Source organism: Hermetia illucens, chromosome 4, assembly GCF_905115235.1.
Source record: "Hermetia illucens chromosome 4, iHerIll2.2.curated.20191125, whole genome shotgun sequence".
NCBI classification, from domain to species: Eukaryota; Metazoa; Arthropoda; class Insecta; order Diptera; family Stratiomyidae; genus Hermetia; species Hermetia illucens.
This window is the reverse complement of record NC_051852.1, coordinates 52,871,649-52,898,145: the sequence shown is the minus strand read 5'-3', so window position 1 is coordinate 52,898,145 and position 26,497 is coordinate 52,871,649. Positions and strand designations below refer to the sequence as shown.

At 45.3% G+C, this 26,497-nt stretch overlaps 3 protein-coding genes across 4 annotated transcripts in view; 2 read left to right on the top strand and 1 right to left on the bottom strand.

Moving 5' to 3' along the window:
- Window positions 1–600, top strand: part of LOC119655900 (CLK4-associating serine/arginine rich protein) — a 29,947-nt gene extending 29,347 nt beyond the window's left edge. For both annotated transcript variants that reach the window (XM_038062056.1, XM_038062055.1), the window contains one exon: window positions 48–600. In XM_038062056.1, coding sequence (XP_037917984.1) covers window positions 48–549 — 502 coding nt within the window. In that variant the 3' untranslated portion in view covers window positions 550–600. The remainder of the gene's footprint in view (window positions 1–47) is intronic.
- On the bottom strand, window positions 573–24,077 carry LOC119655899 (symplekin). The gene is made up of 8 exons (XM_038062054.1): window positions 23,831–24,077; window positions 23,574–23,767; window positions 23,324–23,519; window positions 23,078–23,271; window positions 12,887–13,798; window positions 11,979–12,829; window positions 816–1,729; window positions 573–757 (listed from the first exon to the last, which is right to left on the bottom strand). The coding sequence occupies exons 1-8, from the start codon at window positions 23,915–23,917 to the stop codon at window positions 647–649; spliced, it is 3,459 nt and encodes a 1,152-aa protein (XP_037917982.1). The 5' UTR covers window positions 23,918–24,077; the 3' UTR covers window positions 573–646.
- A 713-nt stretch (window positions 24,078–24,790) lies between these two features.
- LOC119653591 (interferon regulatory factor 2-binding protein 2) overlaps window positions 24,791–26,497 on the top strand; it is a 54,628-nt gene continuing 52,921 nt past the window's right edge. Inside the window, exon 1 of the mRNA XM_038058340.1 lies at window positions 24,791–26,140. Within this exon, the coding sequence (XP_037914268.1) occupies window positions 25,453–26,140 (688 nt within the window). The 5' untranslated portion in view covers window positions 24,791–25,452. The remainder of the gene's footprint in view (window positions 26,141–26,497) is intronic.

The following is a 26,497-nucleotide window of genomic DNA, read 5'->3' as shown; positions in this document are numbered from 1 at the left end:
AATTGCGTAGCTAGTAAATGGACTCATCCTTCACGTCTTTTTTACAGACAACGTGAAATTCGCCATAAGTATGGAACACCCAACAGCGAGTCTTCAGATAGCTCCCAAAGTGATGGCAGTGAAGCGAAAAATAACGGTAATGCTGCCAGACACTCTTCACGTCAACCCCAGGCAAAGTCCCGATCGAAATCTCGTGACAGAGAAAGTCGGGATCGAAAAATTCCACGTTCAAGCTCGAATAGGAACCCTAGTCCGTCACGATCGTATAGCAGTAATCGGTCTCGTAGAAGCAGATCAGGCTCCCGTCATGTCAACAACAAAGATTACGCTGGCGATAGGAGATATGAGAGAAATTATCGTCGCCAGGACGACAATGATAGGCATCGCAGTCCTAGGAGGTACGCTCCCCCCAGTAGAGACCGTCGTGAACGAGAATCCAGCAATTACGAAGGAGGTCGAAGAGATCGTCGTGATTCGAAAAGTAGAGATCGAGACAGAACACGGGATCGAAGAGCATATTCTCCGAAGAGACGCCTAGTGGACTATTAGCATAATTCAATTCAATGCAGAAATTAGAATAAAAACGGCTATTTTTTATTATGTGAATTCTTGTCTTTGAAATATTTGGATTGCATTTAAGAATTCCTTAGTCTTCTCCTGGTGGGAGGGGTTGTCCACGAGTTGGAGTCGGCATTTCGACGTAATCTTCCTTCTCTTTTTTGATATTCTCAATTTGGATGTATCCCAAGCTTTCATCCTGAAATGAAGAGGCGTCAGTGAAATGAAAAGATTGGAATACAGAAACCTTTACTCACCGTAACAAAAACATCTTGTGAATTGCCTGTCAATACATCCATGATTTGCTGTGAAATGTGACCACCTTGGTTTTGATTTATTGCTTCCGCGTATTCAACGAGAGGCTGCCGCAAGTCTGGACATTGTGTTAGAGTGTCTTGGAGCTGAGCCAAGGGCAGCTGTATCAGAACCGGATAAGACTGCGGCTTCAAGCGCTGACAGCATTTCAAAAATCCATCCCAAATCACTTTATACTTCCACACTTGCTTCAAAATCAAACGTTGCAAAAGATTCACAACGAACGTGGTCAAACGAGTGTACAGCGTCAGCGATTGGATAACTGTCCTCATGAGCAGTGTTGGCAAGGGGGTAATTTCCACTAATTGTTGTAGGCACGAAGCTAACACATCCTGAGTATAAACATCTTTCTCAGCCAAACACATCGAGGTAGCCTTCACCACATACTTCAGCTCGCACTTGGATATGTCGATCGTGTGCAGAGCAAGAAGTATTTCGTTTGGTGTCACCGGAATTGTTTGCGACGAGAACTCCGGGCCAACACCCAGCAACCGGTTGAATACTTCCTTGACGACAACTGGATTCAGTTTTAAAAATTTGGGCAGAGCTGCTAAGATTTCGGATTTAGTCAACCCACTCAGGACGGGGATTAGAATTCGAACATCATTCACTTTGTTTTGATAGAGCTCTCTGACACGCGAAACTAATTCTAATGTTGGTGACGACTTTTCGGTTAACGTGTGCACAATTCTTGTGATGAGTGTCTCAACGCCTTTCGGGCATTGTTCGATGAGTTTTAATATTTGCGCATTGTCTGGTCCCATTTTCTTGACTGGCGCTTCCACTGCACGCAGAATTATTCTTTTGATGTCAGATGTCGCTACTATGTAAACCTCACTAAGATTGTGAATCATGTCTGGAAATAGTACAAAATAAATCATTAACGTAAAATTGTTCGGATATTAACTGGAATTAAGCAAAAATTTGGGAGGAATTAGTTCATTGTAATCTTGGATCCTTGTAAACAAAATGGCAGTGAAATATTCGGGATGTTTGCATCGTTCGAGTAGAATGGGAGCCAAAATGACCTGGGCGTCATATTTTCGATTCCAGCTAAGTAAGATGGTGGAGCACTGCAAATTTCTTCTTTCTCGGTTTTTGGATATTGTGGGAATTAGCGACAACGTAATGAATGAGACAACAATAAGAGGTAGTAGAATAAGAATCCATGACTTGCAAATGTGTATTTTCGAATAATATGCCGTTTTCAGCACTAGAACTGCAAATCGATAAAAACAGCCAGATGGAAACTGCCGTTAGTGTGACTTTTAGCATTTGAAATGGAGCTTTGGGCGGTGACTTCTGCCAATCGTACACGTCAGGGCTCCCTGTCCTGATCGCGTTCATAGCCCAAGTCCGAAAGTTTTCATCTCCGATTTTCAATGAACATTTATATAGATCACAAAACCGTTCCAGGACTGAAAATCATTTTAAAAGGAGGCTACAGGAACTGTATAGCGACGACAAGAACATTCTGTCATTGTGTCTTTTGCATGAGCTACGAAGCTTTCTTAGAGTATGTACTAATTACCGGCAAGTAAGTACGTTTCAAGAACGCCAGACCTACTGCATTAAATGTTCGTGCTAAGTCCATAAATGCTGCAGTTAGACCCGTCGAGAAAAGGTGAGGAAGAGGAGAAATAATGGTCGAATCCGCGGATCCGAATAGAGAAACTTGAACATAATTAGATTATCGCCATAGTTTGCGACGTCATTACTCACTGACTCAATTTCTCCGCTGCTTGCAGAACCCTTTTAGAGCCGATGCTGAAAGATTTAGCAACTGACAAGCTCTACGTGGGACTTTGTTCGACAGCAACAATTGTCAAGCCAAATTGCAGTTAAACAAGAATCTCACTCCGTGAAGATATTTGGGTGTAGACGCTCTGTGCCGATAGCATCGCACAGTCCAGGTCCAAAACCCTTCGTTCCCAAAATATATTCTGGTATCATCGGAGATTTAAATCCGAAGCTAGCAAAGGCAAGAAATTGTCGTTAAAGGTGGCGAACGAGACCTTTCTATCTTCATCATTTCGCCTGTTTGTGTTCGACAAAATAACGAAAACACAGCGCGGTCGTTCGGAGATCTACGGGGTACCAATTTCTCCCACAATAACCGCCCCTAACAGAGATCCTGGAGATGAAACATTAACAAATAATCTCTACAACCACCTGAAGTACGGCCACAGCCGCAAAAAAAATGGGAGCGACTTTTCAAAGGGCGCAGGCACGCGCATATGTCTATCACGAGCTCCGCCGAGTGGAGAAACGACTTCACAGACAGGAAAGGAAACCTGGGCAACCAACAGATCTGTGAACTCGATAAGTACCGGGAGCAAATGCACCGGAAGTTTTACCTACAAGTCAGCAGGATGAAGCCTTATACACCTCGATGCTCACCCTGCCGAGACAAAGAGGGAAATCTGATTAACGACTGTATGGGCACATTGGAGCGATGAATGGAGCACTTTGGTGAACTGCTCAACAACTAAAGTATCGGCTAGTTGAAGGTGCCGCCAACTGAAGACAACGGACAAATGCTGCCACCACCAAGCATAGAAGAAACAGTTCCTGCAATCCATCGGCTTAAAAACCATAAGTCGTCAGGAGCCGATGAAATTACAGCCGAATTGGTTAAATATGAAGGCGACAAACAACGCCAAGCAGTTCGATGCTCAAGGTGTGGGACAACGACTGACGACTGGCAACAAGACATTATCTGCCCCGTACATAAAAACGGGGGATATCGCGCAGTGCAGCGATTATAGAGGTATCACCTTGCTGGCTACCATCTATAAGATATTGAGTGCTATTTTGCTAGGTCGAGCAGCCCTATATGTCCAAAACGTCTTTGGTCCATACTAAAGAGGTTCCACTCCAGGCAAATCAGCAATAAATTAGATTTTCTCTCTGCGGAAACCGATGGCAAAAGCTATTGGAACATGGCCATCAGTTACATTATCTTTCCATCGACCTCAAGGCCATCCGTGATAGCGTAGCCAGGATAAACTATACACATGTGATAACACTGACTAGACTGATTCTGATCAATGTGCGAGGCCAGATAAAAGCAGCAGGATCATTTTCGAGACCATTCAATATCAACTACGGTCTAAGGCAAGGGGATATCCTATCATGCATCCTCTTTAACCTGGTCCTGGAAAAAGTGATCCCTGATGCTACGAGATCCACCATTCTGGACTATGCTGACACTGTTGACAGTATAGAAAAACAATCCAAGATGTACATTCTACCTTCATCAAGATTGAGCAGGAGTTGCCAAAATCAGTACCAAAAACCAAAGAACCCACAACACAGGCATGAGAACAATAAAGTTTTGGAGACTACAACTTTGAGGTCGTTGATAATTTCTCCTATTTAGGGCAAAATATTACAACCGATAACAGGCGTCGACAAACACCCAGTTCGGCACATCTAGGATTTCATCCAGCGTTTCTTCAACAATAAACTTGGTAAGATTTTCCAGCAACTTATTAACGAGACTTGGTGAAGTTTAGACTTCTGTCACGTCTACAGTGGGAGTGCGGCAAAATCGAAGGAAATTCACCAATCAACTGGGCCCACGTATCTATCGCAGCTTTTTAACCTTAAAAAATGCACCGAAACAGGCTACGCTGTTTGCACATCAGAAACTCAACGCAACTTTGGTCATGTTGTCATGTATCTAACTTCACAACTGAAGCAGTCCAATAATAAATGAATCCTGAGTATCCTCGATCTGGTGAAATGAAAATACGGGGTGTACGACCCCGGGAACTAGTACGTGGCCAGCGATAAAACGGTTTTCCAATATGGTTGAAACAGGGAAGTTTACCATTTTTAAGAATCACAAGCCAGTAACCGTCGCCTTCCAAAAATGTACCAAAACTCACCACGTCAGCTGCGTCATCTAGATTATATCGGATAGTTTACCACCGATATCCAGGAAAAATCCGATTTTCCACAACCTTTCTCGGACGCATTATCGCGAATTGAGGAGCAGCAATCAATTATTGATTACACCCCAGTCTGAAGCAATGGCAATTTCCGAAGGATGGCTGTAAGGTATGTTGCAATGTGTCTACTGATGCTATCCGACTTTACATCGCTCATTCATTCTGAAAAACTGTTTTCAACAGCGCGAAAGGAGACCGGTCTCGGACAAACACCCGAAAACATCCCAAAAATCGGTCAGGCTCTCGTTCAACAACCCACTGTGGAAAACCCAACGAAATCCCGTTGGGTTTAGGGTCAGGTTTCCTGATCATTAAAAGGCGGGACCTCAGTTATTTCTTAACCCACCAACAGTTCAATAATAATAAGTTCCACAAGGCTCAATTACCGGCTGGGAAGTGCTGCGGTGGAGCCACTTTCAGACAATTATCGAAAACAAGAAAGTCGTAAATCCTCTTAACTACTTTGATTACCTTCTTTTTCTATCCGAGTGCTCTTCTCTTTAAAGGTTGGCGATTCCCAAAACACCAGTCACCCTGTTTCACCGAAGCATTAAAGTAGAAAATGCCCTACAGTAACTACTATTGCAGCCTAAGGAAAAGGAATTAAGGAAATAAGATTTGGTCTTAGTAGTGACGGATAGTAAAAGTAAGAAAAAACCGTGATTCCACACCCTAAACTAAATATTATGATAAAAGGAATGGTGATATTTTCGCCATTTAAAAAGCTGTGACGTAGGTATTAAAGGGCATTCCTAAAGCTTACATAAAATTAGTGCATCGTGTTAGAAAGTGTAAAATTAAAAAAAAACAAACTTTTTGTACGAAACTCTTGTTATTTTCCAGGCTGTGATTCGCGCCCGCATTGAACTCAAGCCGGGACTATGGACCTATTGTTTGTGAATCCAAATCTTGCATTCAAACGTCAGCTGAGTAAGGTGTAATTGTTGCGAGGACTGGTATCATTTAAGAAACCGCTCGGAACTTCACAGCGCCGACCAGGGTAAAAATAATTAACAACACACATTTCTAACTACCAGACATAGAAGCTCACAGACTTTTCGACGATAAAGCCTATAAACGAGACGTAGCTCACCTACAACGTGATGTCTTAAAGTCAGTTATGAAACATAAACCCAATCCGGTAATCATGGAACAACTTATTACTGGGCGAGAAAACCCTACCTAACCAACAAGAACTACTCTTGCTCAGCATTGATGAGATACTGCTCCCGCTTCAATTCATACCCTTTTCGAACTGACTACAATGTTCATAATATTTGCCTAGCGTGCAAAGGAACTCTCATGGTGCTGAACCCATTTTGAATGTTGGCCGACTACTGAACTGCGCCTCACGATAATGGAGGCGAAAATGTTGCATTGGATCAGTGACGTAACACACCATCATCACATCCGAAATGAGGTCATCCACAATCGACATGGGGCTGCACAAGTATCTTTGAACATCAAAGTTGATGGAAAAAGACCAAAAGGCTGGCCGAATCATTCGCTAGATGGTGATTTGAGAGCCTCTCGACCAGGCATATGATCCAGCAAAATGGTGCGACCGATCAAGACGAGCTGAACCCGCTTCATGTAGCTGTCGCATCATGGGCAATATCAAAACCAGGCTTCTGAAACCAAAGTGGAATTGATGTCATCAGGGAAGATATTTACCTACAAAAAATAATAAGAATAATCGTTGGCGCAACAATCCAATTTAATCAGGGCCTTGCAATGTCTTAGATCACTTTATTCAAGACCGTAACGGTACACTACAGGATTACAGTACCCTGTAGGAGGCAATGTAGCCAGCATTGTGCTTGCCCGAGATTTAATGTTGTTTCTTATTCACAATTGACTCGACTCGTAGCCGACATCCAGTCACGACAACAAATCCCTCTGCCGCCAGTGAGATTTGAACCGCGACCTTCCACTACGACAGCCCGGCGATCTAACCACTTGAACCATCCGAACAATTACCTAGCTTACCTACAAAAGTCGATGGTAAAGATGCCTAGCGTAGCGCCTCGAAAGGCCTTCGGGGTTGGTATCTGCGGAATGGGAGCTCATGCGCATGAAAGCTATAAAGGAAAATGAATCAAAATAGAGGTTTTAGATGAAAGAATCTAACGGGAGATCTTCTCGACGAACTAAAAAGAAGCCATGTTCAGATCTCTTGGTTGTTAGAGCACAAGGTTGTCACAACACAATACTAGTTGATTCAGCTGTGAATGAGTACCTCACTAAAATCAGGGTGATAATCCTACTGTACCATTGCGGTCTTGGATAAAGTACTCTAACTAGCTTCTACGCATATATCCAATGGATTGTTGCGTTAACGATTTCAGGGGAGACACACGCTTAGTCGAATGACGTTGAATAATATAGGAGTGTATATAGTATGTAGGACATTTTTTTTTTTTTTTTTTTTGTGCGTACACGGAGGTGGAAAATCTTAGAAAGACACGTCCGCCACAGCTCCGCCGCCCGAACGGCGGAACTACAGCGGGCGCGTGTGGGATTCACACCCACTAAAAACCACCCCCGGTCTCTCCAGCCCCAGCCCCGCGGGACCACCATTGAGGTATTACTTCGCGGGGTAGGTTTGCTCTTAGGCACTCATCCTTCTCCTATTTGCAGCTTTCCTCCTTCTTTGTTCTTTCAGCAACTCCTCCTGCATTTGGATGATTGCGGAGCTAACCGCAAGCCACTTCTCCTCGGACTCCAGCATCTCAGTAACCAAGCTCTCCGGGGTCCCGCTCCTGCCCAGCACCTGGTTTAAGCTCCTTCTCTCCATCGCAAATCGTGGGCAGTGAAACATCACATGCTCTGGATCCTCCGGTATGCCATCGCATCTGGGACAGTTCGGAGAATCATCCAACCCAAAGCGGTGCAGATACTGCCTGTAGCAACCACCGTGTCCCGTGAGGAACTGGGTAATGTGGTAGTTGGTATCCCCATGTTTTCGCTCAAGCCACACCCTAATGTTGGGAATGAGCCTGTGCGTCCACCGACCTTTCGCAGACTCGTCCCATCTGCGTTGCCAGAGATCAAGCGACTCTGACCTTGCCGCATTTCTACGCTGTGCATGCCCCTCCATATGTCTTGCATTGTACAGGACACTCATTTCTTTGGCCAGAATGTCAACCGGGATCATGCCTGCCACCACCAATACTGCCTCATCTGATGTGGTTCTAAAAGCACTGCAAACCCTCAAAGCCATCCGCCGGTAAACCGAGTTCACCTGCTTCCGTCTCTGAGAGTTTGCAAGCGCCTCCGCCCACACAGGCGACGAGTAGAGCAGGATGGAGCGCACCACTCCGGCTAACACCAACCTCCGGCAATGTTTCGGCCCACCAATATTTGGTAACATTTTTGCAAGTGCCGTGGTGGCACTGGCTGCCTTTTGGCATGCATACTCTAGGTGCTCCCTAAAACTCAATTTGGTGTCAATTATTACCCCCAGGTATTTGATAGCCGGCTTTGATACGACCGTATGTCCACCGACCTCCACTTTTACAGTATTATTTTTCCTGCGTTTCGTTATCAAGACCGCTTCCGTTTTCGCGTCCGCCAAGGTCAGCCCGGCCTTTTCTAGCCAGGACTTTACCGCTCTCACTGTTTCCGTTGCGTAAACCTCCACATCTTCTGGGTGTTTTGCTGCAACAACCACAGCTAGGTCATCAGCAAAGCCGACAATCGTAGTCCCCTCTGGGACGGGAAGAGCAAGCACCCCATTATACATGATATTCCACAACAGGGGACCAAGTACCGATCCCTGTGGTACCCCGGCTGTGACAATGTACTCTTTGGGGCCCTCATCCGTCCCGTACCAGAGAGTCCTCTCTGAGAGGTAGTTTTCCACCAAATTCGCTAAGTATCCAGGGACACCTATGTCAGCCAACGCCCCTTTAATTCTATTCCAGTTGGCCGAGTTGAATGCGTTTTTGACATCCAATGCCACCACGGCACAGCAGCTGCCAGAAATCAGTGCACCTTTTGCCAGATTTACCACCATGCCAATTGCGTCCACCGTAGAGTGGGCGCGTCGGAAACCAAACTGGCGTTCCGACAAACCATTGTTGGCTTCGACGATGGGCAGGAGTCGGTTGTAGATGACTCTCTCCATCATCTTCCCCATTGTATCCAACAGGCAGATAGGACGATACGACGCTGGGTTTCCAGGTTGCTTGCCAGGCTTCGGAAGCAACACCAACTTTTGCTTTTTCCACTGGGCAGGGAATATTCCTTCTTTTAGGCACGCCTCGAAGGTGTTGGCGAAAAGGTCGGGCCTAGTCTTCACTGCCAGTTTCAAAGCTCGGTTGGGGATGCCATCCAAACCTGGGGCCTTGTTGTCACCGAACCTACCACATATTTCCCGCAGCTCCTCCACAGTTACAGGCGGTATTATGCCGTCATTTGACTGGACAAAAACTTGCCTTCCCCTATTTTCGTGGTGAGGGAACAGAGTGGTAACAATCTGTTTCAGGAGGCGCGGACAGGTCACCTGGGGTGATTTCCGCAGCCTTTTCATCACCACTCTGTAAGCCTCGCCCCAAGGGTTTATGTCGGCCTGGTCGCACAGCTGTTTGAAGCAGTTCTTTTTGCTCCTCCGAATGGCTTCCTTTAGGCGGCCACGCAATTGCTTGTGTGCCTCCTCTCGACCGTCGCCACCGGGTTTTCCCCTGAGCCTCTGGCAAAGCCTCCTTGCCCGAAAACATGCGGCTCGCAAACTTGCGATTTCATTGTTCCACCAGTAGTTGGGTTGCCTACTGGGGAGCAATCGCCTTCTGGGCATAGTAGCATCGCATGCTTCCGTCACCCATCGAGTGATCTGGGTGGCTTTCTCTCCAGCCGTACCATTCAGGGATATGTCGGATTTGAGCACCGCGGAAAACGTGTCCCCCTCGAACGCTTTCACTGTCCAGCCAAGCATACCACCCGGCATTTTGCGAAAACTCTTTTTCGAGCTCGATCCGCCCTTGATCTCTATGCAGATTGCCTGGTGGTCGCTGTGAGTATAGTCCTCACTGACATGCCAAGCGATTCTACTGGCTAAAGTGGCACTCACGTATGTCAGGTCCACTATAGACCCCAGGCCTCTTCCCCGGAAAGTGTAGGAAGACCCAACATTCGCCAGTACCACGTCCAGCTCCGCGAATGCTTCGAGGAGAACACGTCCCCTGACATTAGTTATCCGGCTGCCCCATTCAAGAGCCCACGCATTGAAATCGCCTCCTATTATGATCGGCCAACGTCCTCTTGCATCCAAAACAAGAGCAGCAAGCATCCGCTCATACTCGACGAGTGTAGCGCTGGGTGGAGCATAGCAGCTGTAGATGTGGATGCCCTTCACCTTCGCTCTGATGAAGCCCTCCTCGGGGTGCTCCATTATTTCCTGGAAAGCTTGTTCTCCACAAGTCCACAGCGCTGCTTGGCCCGTTTCGTCTTTGACCCAAACGCTACCACCGCGGTTTCGGTATGGTTCACTTAGTATGGCCACATCGATGTTTTTCTCGCGGATGGTTTGCGCGAGTAGATCCTGCGCCGCCTCGCAGTGGTTGAGGTTGATTTGTATCAACCTCATCTGCGATTTGTGCTAAGGGCTCTCCTGTATTCCGGGCACCTGCTGCTGCCTGCAATGTGCCGATGGTCCACACCCTCCTTTCCTTTGCACAGTAGACAATTTGGGTCAGCTCCGCAGTCCTTGCTGATGTAACCCTCCACTCCGCATCTCCTGCATTGCTTTGACCTGTCATTTGGGTTAGTGCATGACTTCGCAATGTGACCAAAGCCAAGGCATCTAAAGCACCGTTTTAACGCCACCTGTTCCCTAAGGCGACACATAACCCAGCCTATTCTCACTCTCCCTGCTGCTAACAGTTTGAGTGCGTTCTCCACTGGTAGGCTGATGATGGCGGTTTGTGTTCCCCCATAGGCTTTCCTTAGAGTTTTTACCGCTGACTCTTGTAGTCCGGCAAGATCGAACTGTTTCTCCAACGCTTCGCGAACCTCCTCCTTCGTCGTGATTTCATCTATATCTTTGCAGATTATAGTGATCTCCGGCCTGCTAGCTCTTATGTCGGCTTCCTGCCCTAAAGTCTTCCCGATTTGGCTTAAGAATTTGTCCGCGGTTACATCCTTGGATTTCTTAAGTTCCAACATAAGATCTCCCTTCTGCGACCGTCTAATACGGCTGACGTTGTCTCCCAAATTGGTGAGTTCGGGGTCTGCCTTCACTTTCCTGAGTATGTCGGCGTATGACCCTTCGCCTCGTTTGGAAATGAAAATCACCTCCGGTCTAATCTTCCTCCGATAGTTTCTTTTCCGCGGTTCTACCTTCCTCCAAGCTTCCGCATCCGCCTTTGAAGGTTCGATCCCTTTTCTCGAGGTAGCCACTGCAGTATTTTCCCTGGTAGCTTCAGACATAATTTTCATGAACTCCGCCTTTTTGGGAGTTGAGTCCTTTCTTCTTTTCGGGGTTTGCTGGCCTGTTGAGTCATTCAGCTTCTCGCGCAGCCTCTTCCCCGGTTTCTCCCCTTTTGTGTTTTGAACCGGCGTTACTTGAGTTGCCTGGTTCACTTTTCCAATCGGCGACTTCCCTACTCGTTCATCCTGGGCCTTGCCGTACGTCAAACGGATGCCTCTTATCATGGCCCTTATATTTTGGTGAATGTTCCTGCGCTCCTTTATGAACTCACACAGCTCCATGATCTTTTTACCGAGGGCAGTAAAGGCAGCTCCAGACTGATCATTGCCCAAAACATCGCTCGGGTGAATCGGCGTCAGCGATTCTTCCTCATCGAAGACTCCCGCTATACGCTTCCCACTGGGGGTAGCGATCGTGGGTGCTTGTGCCCGTGTGGGAGGGGATCTGCGAAAAATCGAGCTCCTTCTGAACGGATCCATCACTGGAGCCAGTTCAAGTTCCTCCCGTACGCTTGTAACATTAGATGTAGGACATAATGTAGTGAAAAAAGTAGGAGATAAAATAAGTCCTAATTGATGTAATAAGATAAATGGTTTGATATCAGTGTCCTACAATCTGAAGATGATTTTTTCATTTTCATTAGAAAAAATTTACACTTTGTGTTCCTAAACATTTCATTATCTACATAACTAGCCAACCGTAATGCATTTTCTACTCACCTTCATGATATGGCATCAAAGCAAGAACAACAGTCAAACAAATTTTTATCAAATCCTCGTTCCAGACGAGAACTGCTTCCGGTCGCCCATATTCCGCACTGAACATCTGAGCCGGGGGTTTCTCAGCTTCCAAAAACTTGAGCCATTCCAAAGCGAATTCGTCTACCTTATTAGTAAGGACTTTATGTGTAACATACAACGAAATAACACTTTCTAAGGCCCTCTCGCGAAGAGCACCGTTCTCATGTACACTATAAGTAAGCAAAATATTCAGGAAACGACTTCTTCTCGTCGGTCTTCGCACAGCCAAATCTTTCACTAATTCTAAGCAATGAAAAGACATTTCTTCGAGCTCGCACATTGAGATCAGATTGGTAATTGAATCATCAGGCAGTATTGGTGACTCTAAGTAGATTCGCCGGAGCAGAATAACTTTCTCCTTCGTTTCTTTTTTGGCTATGGTTCCTGCAACTAATTGACTGAATAATTTGTTATACGCATGATCTGGCTTATGCTCCGTCTTGATGTACGAATGCCGTGTAAATCCCTGAAGTAGACAGTATTCCTCATAAAGCCACGAAAAAGCCAATTCAATTCTATTCTTGAGATCTGCCATAATAAAGTTCAAAATTACTTCGCGAACGTTATCAGGAAATGTAGCTGCCATAACAGTCAAGATTTTTCGACGTTTCACCGAGACCCCGCCTTTAACGCATTGCCACTCCGCTTTCAGAATGCGTGATATTGCATCAAGCATAAACTGCTCCTTTGCTTGCTTCGATAGAGGTTTCGTGATTTCTTGCAATTTCAAAGTTTTCACGCGTTGTTTCATGCGTTGAAGCAAAGCTTCCCTGAAAGTAACAACAATAAGGTACTAAACAGAGACAAATAAAAGTCGTCGTACACACCCCTTTGCTCTTTCCATTGTTTCCCGTAATTTCTTCGTCGCCTCCTCCTTTCGAATATCTCCTGAATTTTTAACACCTTCATCTCGTTCAGCCATTTCCAGGTCAATGATTGGACTTTCTTCCCCAACCGTCCTTGACTCAGTGGTAATAATATCATCATCGTCCGTTTGCGCACATAAACGCATCGGCGGTTCTTTCGTAAATGCGGAAGTTCCAGGACCGATGCGGCTTTCGGTCATTTGCTCCGCCAGCATTGAAGCAATTTTCGTTATTTGCTGCGCCTTCGACATATTTACAATTGGCTTGTAACTATTTGTGAAGAAAGTCGGAATTTCATTGGGTAGACTTGTAATCGAAGCCATCACAAGTTGCACGACTGTTTCTAAGTTATTCAAGTGATCCGCGATAAACTTCTCGTTGAGTTTGTTCGATCGGAGTTTTTGCTGATCTAATTCGTCGTAGTCTATTTCCATTGGTCGTGAATCAATTGGAATGGGCGCTTCTACCTTAGTTCGCTTTGCACTAGACGTTTCATTGGCATTCTCCAAATTTCGTTTTGCACGTCGCTGTTGCTCTTGCTTATCAATTTTCGGGATTGCTCGGGAAATCTCCTGTATGGAAGCTCCCAAATCTTGGAGGAGTGCTACAATGATATGTTGCATATCGATCGAACCACGGTTTTTGAGTAGATTCAAAAGTTGCATTTTTAAGTTTTTCTTTACGGAACTGACTTGTGAATCTGTTAATGTTGGAGGAAGGTTCGACAGCAAATTTTTTATAGCATCTACAACCGGTTTCATTAGGGATGTCCGCAGTTTGGCAATAGTGCAAAGAGTCCCAGTGCAAGCAATCAAATTTACTGAAGAAATATGAGATGCCCCATGAAATTTTAATAAGCAATCGAATATATTTCTGGAAGAGAAATGTGAAGATTAAAACATTATCTTTGAAATGTAAACTCAAATTATTAAACCTTTCGGAGGAAAAACAAAAATTTACAAATTAATAAGGAAGTTATCGATAAAAATAAAGGGAAAAATTGTGAAGACCTGAAACTTTGAATTTAAGCATCATTCGAACAAGTCATGGTATTATCGCTGAAAAATTATTCATTATTCGCAACCATCAACAGAGTACCATAGATAAGACACTTTTGATGGCGACCCAGTGCTCGTGAATAGAATGTACGGAGTTTTAGTCGTTTGCGATGCAGAGGCGGTCTATCATATATTGAACTTGGAGATCGACACAACGCTCTGTTCCCCAAGGTAGACGATCATCAGATGATGATCTCTTTCGAGGACGATGTTAGCACCGTTTCTTTATGTACACTCAGGTGACAACTCTTACATTTACTGCTGATCGTTACAGTTGATCTGATAAGGCAGAACGGCTGGTTCGACGATGAATGTAAGTTGGCAACGTAACAGAAGAATGTTGCATACCGGGCAATGCTGCACTCTCAAAATATGTGGGTGTGCGTTGAGGCCTATCATGAATTTCGTCAGGTGGGGAAGCGTCTTTATAGACAGAAAAAGAAAGCATGGGAGCACTAACAATTCCGTGAAATCGAGGAGGACAGGAAGCAAATGCACCAGGCGCGGAAGTTTTACCTACAAGTAAGCAGGATGAAGCCTTATACACCTCGATGCTCATCGTGCCGGATGGAAAGTGGATGGGGTGCAGGGGTGTTCTCGGAGATCCGATTATAGAACTGGCCCGACCCCTCGGAAAAATGACGACCATATTTCAGGCGGAGATATATGCCATTTCATTGGCAGTACAAGAATATCTGCGACAAAAATGGAGTTCCGACAGTCGGGCAGCATTATCAGCATTGAACAGCAATGACATGTTAAGCCTGAATCCACAATGGTGGGACCAAAACCAGCTTTTGGAATCCGACCATCCACTGTCAAGTCTACTGTGAAAGGTGAAATTGCAGGGATTCACGCAGCCGAGTGCAGAAGTTTGAACTCTTATCGGCAGGCGAAAATCCTTGTGAAAGAACCTGGGGTCACCAGAGCGGCATTTTTGTTGTCCCTTAAGAAGTGAGACATGAAAACGCTAGTAGGGCTTTTAACGGGACACCGTTCTTTAAACTACCATTTGGAAACGATTGCGATTGTGGTTTCGGCTATATGCAGCCAATGTGAGGAGGAGGAGACGGCCTTGTACTTTTAATGCAGCTGCCCGGCCTCCTCAGATCTCAGACGAATACACCTTGGCAGGATTTTCTTTAATGAAGAATCACAATCACCGAGGCAGACCTCTGGAGAGAGCCTGCGAACGCCGTAGGCGGAAAGCCATTGAATAGACCATTTACGGTGATAGTGTTCATTGCCAATCAACCGCAATCAACCTGACTTTATGGCCTTTTGACAGGCCGTGTGAACAATGTTTCACTGATGACAAGGCGGTGAAATCTGTGATCGTCAAGAACATGCCTGTCAATCACATTGCTTCAAAAAGTTGTTGCAAAAGCCCGCCTTGGCATTCAGATCACCCATTACAATCACAATGTCACCTTTAGGAAGCTCATCAAACCAGCTAATCGCGCGATTCACTTCTTCACCATATACGCACCATAAAAAAGTCAACTTGAAGCCGAAAAAGATGACTTCTAGTAACTTCTTCAAAAACCTGTAATATGCCTCCTGACTAAATCGTCATTGCGGACTATCTTAATGAACACGGTAATAGGTGCCATGGGGAAAAGAATTTGGAACACGTAATAAAGATGGCGAGCGTATTGTCGATTTTAGAGACACTCACGGCCTTGGACTTGTAAATACATGGTTTAGCAAACGTTTGATTCATCTACCTACATTTCATAGTGGGAAGATTAAAACGCAGATTGGCTATATTCTCATAAGAAGCCGGCATTTTATCACCGTCATTGACTACAAAGCCGAACCTCAACAACGGCTGTTGATTGCTCTCTTGCTGCACTGGCCCGCGGCGAATGGAAGCTATTAGGTGAGAAAAAAGAAGAAATGATCTGAATTACGCGATTGCCAACCATTACGAATATCGAAGAATCTTAAAACCAAATCAAAAACACAATCCAGCGGCCTATGCAGCCCCCGGGGTCCCAAAACCACTTAAGCCGTTCATCAACCGTGATACTTGGCTTTTGGATAATCATGTCCAAATGAAGATCCACGACAAGAAACGCCTCTACCATACGTTTCTTGGCAATAAAACACAATTTATAAGAATGCCAACCGACAAGCAAAGCACGAGCGGTCAATTACAAAAATCTTAACGATCAAACCGGGTTAGCCTAGAACTGTGGAATTACTAATCCGTAAGGAAGATCGCCCTCTGCACTGCACTGCATTTCTTAGATTTGGAGAAGGTATTTGACCGTGTGCCACACGAACTCATCTGGTGTGTTCTGCGGCAACACCTAGTACAGGAGAATTCATACGCTGGAAAAGTCCAGTCCCTCATGCACTGCTTTATGTAGGTGAAGTGTTCCTAGCGTCTCATATCAAAGCTGATCTCAAGCAACTTTTGCAAAAATGGAATGATCGCCTCATCCAACACAGTCTCAGATTGTATCTGAATGAAACAGAATTTTTGAGCGATTTAAACATCTCGGATCAACACTATCAGCCAATGGTGAACTGCGTTACGAAATTCCTTCACACATTAGCCCAACTTGGAGGAATTAGCGTTCTACAGCTGAGGTTCTTTGTGATCAACTAATCAACGAATATCTCAAATTCAAAATGTACCGCAGTGACGTCAGCCCTGTCCCCCTCTATGGTTCTGAGCGTTGGCCGACTATAAAAGACAATGAAAGGTGTCCCGCGGTGATGGAGATGAAGATGTTGCTTTAGACTAATGGCGTGACACATTTTGCTCACATCCGAAATGGAAAAATTGTATGCTACGATCATGTAATTCGCGCTAACGAGAGTTCACTTTTCTGTCTGAACATCGAAGTCGATCGGAAACGATCAAAAAATCGGCCGAAACAACGATGACTTGTTACGCTGGATGGATGGTGATTTGAATGCCTCTCGACTCCATTAGATTAGGCCTTTGACCGTTTCTGAACGGGAAAAGAAGAAGGAAATCTCCCCTGAACTGCATGTAGTTCCTCGAAAAAAGCATCCTTTTCCTTTGTATTAGAAATTTCCGTTGATGCGTAACACTGCACAATTGTAATCTTCCTCAATCTGGATTGAGATTTTGCAGTCAGGATCTTGTCAGAAACTACCTCCCAGGTGATGAGAGCGCACATGGTGCACAGCACAGTGCCGCAAGCGATAGAGGAACACTCCTTAGAGTCCCACAACTTAACTTCGTATAAGTCCAGAATGTTTAGCTTAAATTACGAGAATTTCCGTTGAAAAATTTGGTGTTTTCATATAATTACTCGCGGGTAATTTGACACTTTGCCATACTTCCAAATTTCAATATTTGAGACGTTGATGCGTCTTAGGCATACAACTTAGTGAGCTATTGGTAACAGCATCCGAACTGGGAAAACAAATGTTAATGCCAACGACAGTATAAACTCGTTAGGTTTATTTGGGTTTCTCCTATTGGAAGAAATTGCTTTTACTATCCTGATTGGGAAAATTATATTCCTCAAAGCCACTCTTCAACTTCTGAAAATTTTGACGATCCTACAACGGGACACGAATAGATCGGGTCAACAACCAGAGCCGCGAAGGGCGCTATATTTCTGGCCTGGTTAGGCCAGATAGGGTCAGGGGTGAGCAGCTAGTGAGCTACTATCGCTCGGCTTCCTGTGCAATGAAAAGCATTGTAGCACAACTCTGATCGGTCATTTCATTCCAGGAGAAGCTTAGCTATGGTAGGCTTAGAGTTCGTGAACATGATTCGACAGCTTGCTTTCCTACGATCGTGATTGGTGATGACCAGGGAAAATCTAATGAATCGCCGTGTTTTGTTAGGTTATGCGCAATTGGACATGTAACTGGCCAACAAAAGCGATACGAACAAGTAGCGAAAATGTAGGACTAACTCAGCCTGAATTTATTACCGCTGCGCAGAAAGCATTACCTCCACATCGTCCACCAAGCAATTTTATTTCAGCCAGGAAAAAGAGGCTTTAGGAAGCTTACACGGATCTAAAATGGCAGAACGTCAAACTGTTGGAGAAAAGTGATGGATTGGCAAACTCTATGGATGTGTTGTTAAATCGTCTATCCAGGCAAGGAGATTTTTCTACTGATCAAAATGCAATTCAATGTTGAAATGATGCATAGCATATTCCCCAGCAAAGAAACCTATCTAATAATAGAATACCCGAATATATGATTAAGAAGGAAAGGAGGATGATATAATATAATATAAAGATATCTAAAAAAAACTTATTATAGTTGTGTGGCGAAGTGGGGGAAACTCTTGAAATCAATAATATCCCTTCACTGGCTTATGCATTCGGAATATTGCCGTGGACGAAGACCGACTTGGAAAATGTCCAGCGGCGGATACGGACAACTATGTCCAAATACCGAATGCATCATCCAAAGTCTGCCGTGGAGCGGATGAACCTGCCTCGTGACATCGGAGGTAGGGGCGTGGTTGACGTGGCGACACAACATCATCGCCAAGTCGACTCGCTGCGCGCTTATTTTTACAGCAAAGAGCAGGCGAGTCTCTTGTATGCGGCTGTCTGTAAGGCAGAATGTGGAGTGACTCCACTTAACTAGAAGGGTCGATTTTTCAATCCTCTGAGTGGGGTCGGACCAAGAGCGGATCGATGAATGGAAGTCGAAGACAATGCACGGTAAACACGTGAATTGTCTTTGGCAGCCATTTGTCGATTTGCATTTGTCGAACAGATGGCTGTGTGCTGTCTTTGCTGAAACGGAGGGGTTCATGTGTGCCATTCAGGACGGCGTGGTCGCCACCCGAGCTTATCAAGAAAGAACGGGTGGAGAACGATCAGTGCAGAATGTGTGGTTCGGCGTTAGAGATGTTGGACCATCTCATTTCTGGCTGTACTGTTATGGCACCGGTGCAATACATCACCAGGCATAATGCTGTATGTAAGGTTATCCATCAAAACCTTGCATGGGCAAGCATGGGCTGATCACGGGAACATGTCCAGTTTACCGATATGAGCCGCAAGCAGTAATTGATAGTTCTGCTTACAGCATGTATTGGGACCGGCAAGTTCTGACTGATCGCCACACTCTACACAACAAGCCTGACGTACTGTTAGTTGACAAGACGGGTCGCTCCGCGTATATTATTGATGTTGCTATCCCGCATAATAGCAACATTGAACGAAAATACGTGGAGAAGAAGGTGAACTATGAGCCATTGGCTCGGGAAATTAAAGAAATTTGGCGTCTCGAGCGGGTGGTTGTAGTTCCCATAATATTGTCAGTTACAGGTATTGTACTGACTTTCGCACAGTCTGGTTCAAACCATGCAGAAGTACACCATTCTGCATACGTGCTCGATGTTGCGGGGAGTACTCGACGGATTCTCCCACTGACCTACCACCGGCCACCACCACCAGCGCCCCTTTAGTTTTTAAGTAGGTAGGATCGTCCGAGCCTAAATGCTTGGCACTTAGTGCTAGTAAAATCCGGCATCTGCCGAGATTGTGATAACTCGGAAAATAATAATCGGTAGCGCATTATCACAATCTCGGCAGATGCCGGACTTTCGGTGGCGCACAATCTATATTGAATCAGAGCATTGAAGTGTGTTAGAGCACTTCATTCAACTTACGACTCTGAAAAAACAGCACAGTACAGTTCCTTTCTTCTAGAAAAGAAACCATTAAATGCATTAACTTGCATGGAATTAAAGGGCAGACCAAGAACCGTTTGAAGAACGACGACACCATTTACATTGCTCGTCAAATTGCACACTAACTTAGACTCGAAGAAAATAGGAAGTGGTGGATTCGGATTTATTCCTATAGATTTTCTTGCAAATTGAAGGTACTATGATAAACAAAACAAATCTGAGAATCTGGCCCTAAAGGACACCAGAACGTGAAAAAACTTGGAGTTGATATCACAATCGTTAGCGTCTCCGCGAGTAAGTGTCGATCGCTAAACGAGACAGTGGCGCATGTGCACTTTTTAGCCTTGCAATTCTCAGCCACCGTAGCTTCGAAGTATTTCTCATCGACACTAGAGCCGAAGTCTCCATCATCCCACCAACAAGACGTTACCGCCTCTGCGCCGAGAAGGCTGCACGAACAATACGGAAATACGTATATTTGGTAAAAGACTTATCAAACTTCTGGGACTTCGTCAACATGTTGTTTTCGGAGTTGATTTTCTAGACTACTGCGAACTTTTTAGTCAACATGCTCCATTGGAAACTCATCGACGGGGAAACGAATCTACAGCGTCTCAATTGCGGACAATGAATGAAGCAACCACGTCTATACTGCACTATCGTTTGCAGCAGTTCACCTTTACAAGAGTATCGAGACATAACCAGCATTTAGCCGCACCGCCAGATCGAGTGCCGAACAACTCATCGCATTGTGAAAAGGTTCAAGGACATTATGAAACGCGTGTCAGTGCCAGCGAATTGCTGAATTTAAATATCTCGGATCAATGCTATCAAACAACGGTGAACTGCACTATGAAATCGCTTCAAGGATCATAGCAACATGGATAAAGTAGCATTCCTCAGATGGTCTTCTTTCTGACTGACGCATCAACGAACGTCTCAAATCCAAAATCTGCCGCATTGTCGTCAGCCTTTGGAGTGCTAGCTACGAATCATAATCTGTGAAGTCACATGTCATGTCCCAAAGTTTTATGATGTCTTGAATTCGTATTCGCCTATATTGACGTCATTATTGTTCGAAGAGGGAAACGCATTAGAAACATTTGTTCTGAGATATTTGCCCGACTGAAAAAAATGTGGACTTCCCTTAAAGATTGATAAATGTGAGCTGGTTCATACAATGGTCTCCTTTATCAGACACCTTGTATTAGCTATGGGATTTAACCCTTTACCAAATAAAGGAGAGGCCATATTCCCAATTATTTATTGATGCAGCTGCAGCTACTGCAGATCTGCTACTTCCACTCGTATGGAAATCTTGGGTATCCGAGACTTTTTTTAGAGAATGGAAGAAAAGGATGATTGCCAAGAATCAAAACAAGGGTACTTGCCTTGAGTGAGAAAATTGGAAGAGTATCTGCGAACTCCCTGCCGTCGCAAAGATAATAGCTAAAATAAGCCTGGAACATCTCGAAAGCTTGATCGACAGAGATCAAGCTGATTTCAGGTCTGGATCGTCCTGCATTGACCACATCAACCCGCTGGAGATCATTTTGGGTACGCGGGTTAGATTTTCACTTCACCTGCATTTCATTGATTACGACAGCGCAAATACGGAGTTACGGAGAAAATAATAACTATTAGTTTCGCGGGAGGTAAAACCTCGGTGGCATTTAAGGTCCAAAGCTGATATCGTCTTGCCACTGATATTATTTCTTCCTACTAATGGTGACGTTCCCCGTGCTGCCTTGCCCAGAGGACGTGGAGGAGTTCAATGGACCATGAAATTTTTCCTCAAACACCTCGACTACGCTAATGATATCTTTCTACTCTCTCATTGGGTCATGGACCTTGCCTAAATGGCTCTGGACTTGGAAAAAGTGGCAAGTACAGCTGGGCTGAAGATAAACGGCAACAAAACTGAGGTTCTCAGTCTTACGGGTCACCACACTCACTCTATCTACATTAATGTGCAGAGCATCGAAGGCGTTGATAAATTTGTATATCCAGGTTTCTGCCGATTGTATATCGAAGTGGGGGTTGTTCGAAGCTGAATCCGATTTTTCTGCCCTGTCTAAAATTTGAAAATGCAATTATCTCAACACCAAGATTAGGTTGAGACTTCTCTGTGCTAATGTTCTTTTTGTATTGCTATTTGGAAGTAGTATGTGGAAAGCTACCCACAATGTCACTCAAAAGCTCCAACCCTACGATAATAATAATAATCGTTGGCCATCCATATTGGATCAGGGCCTTAAAGTGTGTTAGAGAACTTCATTTAAGACCGTACCGTACCGTACCGTACCGGTACACTACAGTACACTCTAGGAGGCAATGTGGTCATCATTGTGCTCGCCCGAGATTATTGCCCTGATTTGATTTAGGTACTCATTCACAGCTGAGTCGACTGGTGTCCTACATCTAGTCACGATAGCAAATCCCTCTGTCGCCAGTGAGATTTGGACCGTGACCTTCCGCTACAACAGTCCAGCGCTCTAACCACTTGAGCCATCCGGACACAAACCTACGATACTGTTTCCTTTAAAGAACTTGTTCGGCACGCAGGCCAGTTACCCGATTTGATCAGAAGACGAAATCACAATGAATAGGTCACACATTAAGGATGGGCGGCAATGCATATACTCTCCGAAGATAGCCGATGAATGAGCCGCCCCAAGAGCACTTGGTGTCTCATGCAGTCCTGGAAGGAGTTGAAGCGCATTTTAATGCACTGTGTACGATGGGCCGCAAGCGTGGTTGATGCGCTATACCCACCCAAGTAGTGAATGGCAATTATATCTATGGAAGACTCGACGATACCACTCGGTCTTTTTCATGAAAACTCTCTATTTGCCAGCAGAAGTATAGTACGTACGGCATGAAATTATTTGGCATTTGTGAGGACATTAAACACTGATTCAAGGAAGAGCCCTCACCATATTTTCGGACCAACGGGACGCTCCGATTTGGACACAATCGGATCCGAACTGGAAAGTTCAGAGTCGCATTTGTCATATCCCAGTCAAGCCAATTCTATCGCTGACTCTGGATATTTCTGCTCTCGCTTCAGCTCAACATTACGACAAAGAACTGCAAACCCTACTTCTGGCCCGTGACAACCCGTTCGGGTGGAGAAAACAACAAGTTCCCAGTTCACCTGTTTGCATCAATTTCGTTTAAATGATTCTCGAACACTCTTGAATGAATCGCTACACGTAGATGCGGCGCGTAAATGTGGCCATACGCCCAACAAATTGATTGATGAATTGCGAAAATTTTAAGATAGGAGGAGACCTAGGCCACGGTAAACCCATCGATACAGATTACACAAAACAAGAACTACGCCAGTAAAACTGCTTTCTTAACTCGGTCCCCAAAATTCCACTCACGCAATAAAAAGAAATAAAGAAAAGAAACAAGATATTTGTCTAGGGTACTCACAATGCCTCCACTTCTAGCTTACGCCTGCGTGCGATCTTCAGTGTTATTGGAACGTCTTCCAACGAAAAGTCTTTACTTCGTTTCATGCTGTCCTCATCTGCGTAGGTTTGGAGAATAACGACACCTTCTAGGAACTTCACAGCATTCGTTCGTATACCATCGTTATCGTGGTCGATCATGTCAACAATTTCCGCCTAAAAGAAAAAGCTTCGTGAGAAATTGAGCCCAGCAACATGTAGGCAGTACCTTTATCAAGGACATAGTATTCCACGCCTGCTCCACTTCCTCTGTGATTTCTATGTTGGAGCAAATCCATTTCAGGGCGTTCTTATAGATTGAGCCGCACGCCTGAATTACACGTTTGATAACTTGTGGCGAGGAGTCTCGTAACAACATCGCCAGGATATTCACTACCCGCGGAAGGTATTCTATTTTGACTTTACTGGAAGGACAAAAACGTAAGAAGGTGTATGAATGTCCTGCCACTGATAATTACCAAATCTGTTCAATAAATCCGACAACTGCTCGGCGTACGTCCTGCACGGGATCTTGCGAGAAGCAAAGAATATTCTCCGTAAACTCCTCGATCAGATCCACTTGTGTGTTTAAGATGATTTCCTGGATCTTCGCCAACGAATCGCACTTTTCCGTGGTGCTCCCCATTGCCGCCGTGTTGAGCCATTCTACAATCTTCCGTCAAAATTCATTTACAAAATCAAACATTCACGGAGAAAGTCAAATATTTTCACTCACCTTTGCTCTGGCATCCGTAACTTTTTGGTCCGTGAAAAGTACGGCGGACTCCTCGAGAAAGGGCGTCCTGTTCAGAAGCCCCGACATTTTCGAACAGCAGTAAACCGAAAAGGTTTAAAACTATACTCACACTGATCACAACCGCTGGTTATCACTTTGCCGGTTATTTTTACAAGAACACGGGGAAACTCGCGGCCAAAGCAACACAACTTAAACGTCAGCTGTCAAATATAAATGACAACCAGGAAGGAAAGAGAGATGCAAGAGGTATGCGATTCTAGCCAGCTCGAATGACCGATCCACAGATTCCACAGTCTTAGAAGAGGGGAAAATTTTGGAACATGCTGAGGAGTTCAAAAAGGAGCCGGGTAAGAAGTTAATCTTGAACTAGCGAGTTCGCTACGAAATAAACCCCTCAAATGTGAAAAAACAGAAAGGCCAAATTACTTATTCACTAGAGAAATGTTAGGGTTGGCGAATAGTTTGTCCGATATAATAATCATTTTGTTTTTCTTTTATGGAGCGATGCTTGAAATTCACACCGATTTACCATAATATAATATTAATTTAGAATTTTCTCGGAAAAGATAAGTAACTTAGATCATTTCCACTTTTCGTATGGTTTGTATTAATTTTCTATTGGAAACCTGATATATTTTGGAAAGAAAAAATATTTTCCTTTCCATCCAGTGACATGGAACATAAACCGAAAACTAGGTAGACGCTAGGTATGGAAACAGGCTTAAATTTTCTACCCAAATTAAGTCAACAATTAAGTAAACAGAAGCTCAAAACTTAACAAAGGCTTTAATATGTTTTATGAGTAAGGCAACCACTAAATCCTGTTCCTATTTAAAATTAAGTTTCCCATTCCCGCCCTTATCAACCTCCAGCATCGAATGAAGTTAGATGCAAACCACTTGTGCAATTGCCGCTCCTCATTGCGCACTGCTCTACGGCGTTTTCCCAAGATGTGGTGGCAATTGATTATTTAAATTTCTGCTGGGCGAATGACTGTATTTGTGTGTGCGTACACACTCCTCGATTGGAATTCTGAGCTGACTTCGCTGCAGATTTCGTTCCTAAATTTGGTTTTACAAATTTCTAGCGTCGCGGCGGTGCTGTGCGAGTCGAGTGCGAAAGTTTACTGCAAAGAAATCAGATAAATGCAATTGCGATAAGACAAATCTCGCGTAGATTTCCCAGTGAAGTTTTGATACGTTGGAGTCGCGGTCGTTGCGTACGGCGATTGGACGTCGTTCGCCTCGCGAATTGTGTGTCGGGCGTAGCTTCCATATTTGTTTTTCGCGTGTGTACGACGGGGCCTGGTTCTAGCCTGCGAGCGGGGTGCGCGTCGGGGCATAGGTGCAGCAGCCGTTCTAGTGCAAATGGCGAGAACACCGTGACGATTTGTCTCGTTTCGTGATTTCTGCCGTGGCGAGCAGTGGCGATGTGAGGTTAGGTTGCGGAGTGCCCTGTTCGGTTGTGCGATAAAATTTGCCGTGGCTGCGGCGAGTGGAGCTGCTCGAGCGCTATCGATTGATACTTTTGCAGTGAGGCAGTGAGGCTTGCGTTCGTTGGAGTGTTTTGTCGGGCTGGAAGCGAGAGTGCGGACCGTGAAAATGTCGCTGCAAACAAAACGACAGCACTGCTATCTGTGCGACCTGCCCCGAATGCCGTGGGCGATGATAAACGACTTTTCAGAGGCTGTGTGCCGCGGGTGTGTGAACTACGAAGGCGCCGACCGAATCGAACTTGTGTTGGATGCTGCACGTCAGATGAAGCGCCTCCACCAGGCGGCGAAAAGAGGTCACGAAAACGGCGAAATACAGCAGCAGAGCGGTCATAGGGCGGGTGTTGCGGGCGGGGTGGCAGGGGCAGGAGGCCCGTCGTCGCACCATCACAGCTACCCTGCGCAGAGGATAGCCCCGACATTGATCGACTTTTCAGGTAAAATGGAGCCGCACGAGTCCAGTGGGCGGCCAGTGCGAATCACCCACATGCCGCCACACCACATGTCCCTGTCGAACAGAGCAGTGGTGGCGGCTGCTGCAGGCGGGCCGCAGAACATGCCAACGCTGTCAGTGAATCTGAAGCGTCCACCGCCGGAAGAGGACGAGCACAGCGACGTCCCGAATGTGGCAATCAAACGTCCAGCAGAGGAGGCCTCCTCAGGCAGACCGCCACTCACTCGCGGGGAGTCTTTGCCCTCGGCACCGTTCGTTCCTGACAGGCAACAGAGCTTCAAAGACAAACATCCAGTTCGGGCGCCATCCTTCGACACGGCCACATTTAAGGCCGGCACCGGAGGTAAGTGACGTATGTGTGTGATGGGTGTTTGGGAAAAGGATGCCAGTGCAATCCCGACGTGCGCCTCGCAGTCGGTTGCGCGCGAATCTGGTCAAGTGCAGAGAAATTGGGGGCAACAGACGAGGCTCGTCGTGATGACGCGAATGTCGTGTCTCTCTGAGGTTCCAGGCCCTGTTTTTAGGTCGTTCCTGTTCCAATTTGACTCCTTTTCAATGATTTGCCTTGCGTCCACATTAGCAGAACAGTCTCAAGCTTTTGCAACCAAAACAAATATTTACGGGTCAATTGGGTTCCAATAAGTTCCCAAGAAATTGCCCCGGTCCCTGCGACAACAAACAACATTGTAGCACGCGGATT

Excerpts from the sequence above, each read along its gene's own strand:
- LOC119655899 (XM_038062054.1), bottom strand. The coding sequence starts at position 23,917 with ATGTCGGGGCTTCTGAACAGGACGCCCTTTCTCGAGGAGTCCGCCGTA. Across the intron at positions 23,768-23,830 it reads TTACGGATGCCAGAGCAAAG|ATTGTAGAATGGCTCAACAC; the intron begins GTGAGTGAAAAT and ends TTTTGACGGAAG. Across the intron at positions 13,799-23,077 it reads AAGCTAGAAGTGGAGGCATT|AAATATATTCGATTGCTTAT; the intron begins GTGAGTACCCTA and ends TTTCTCTTCCAG.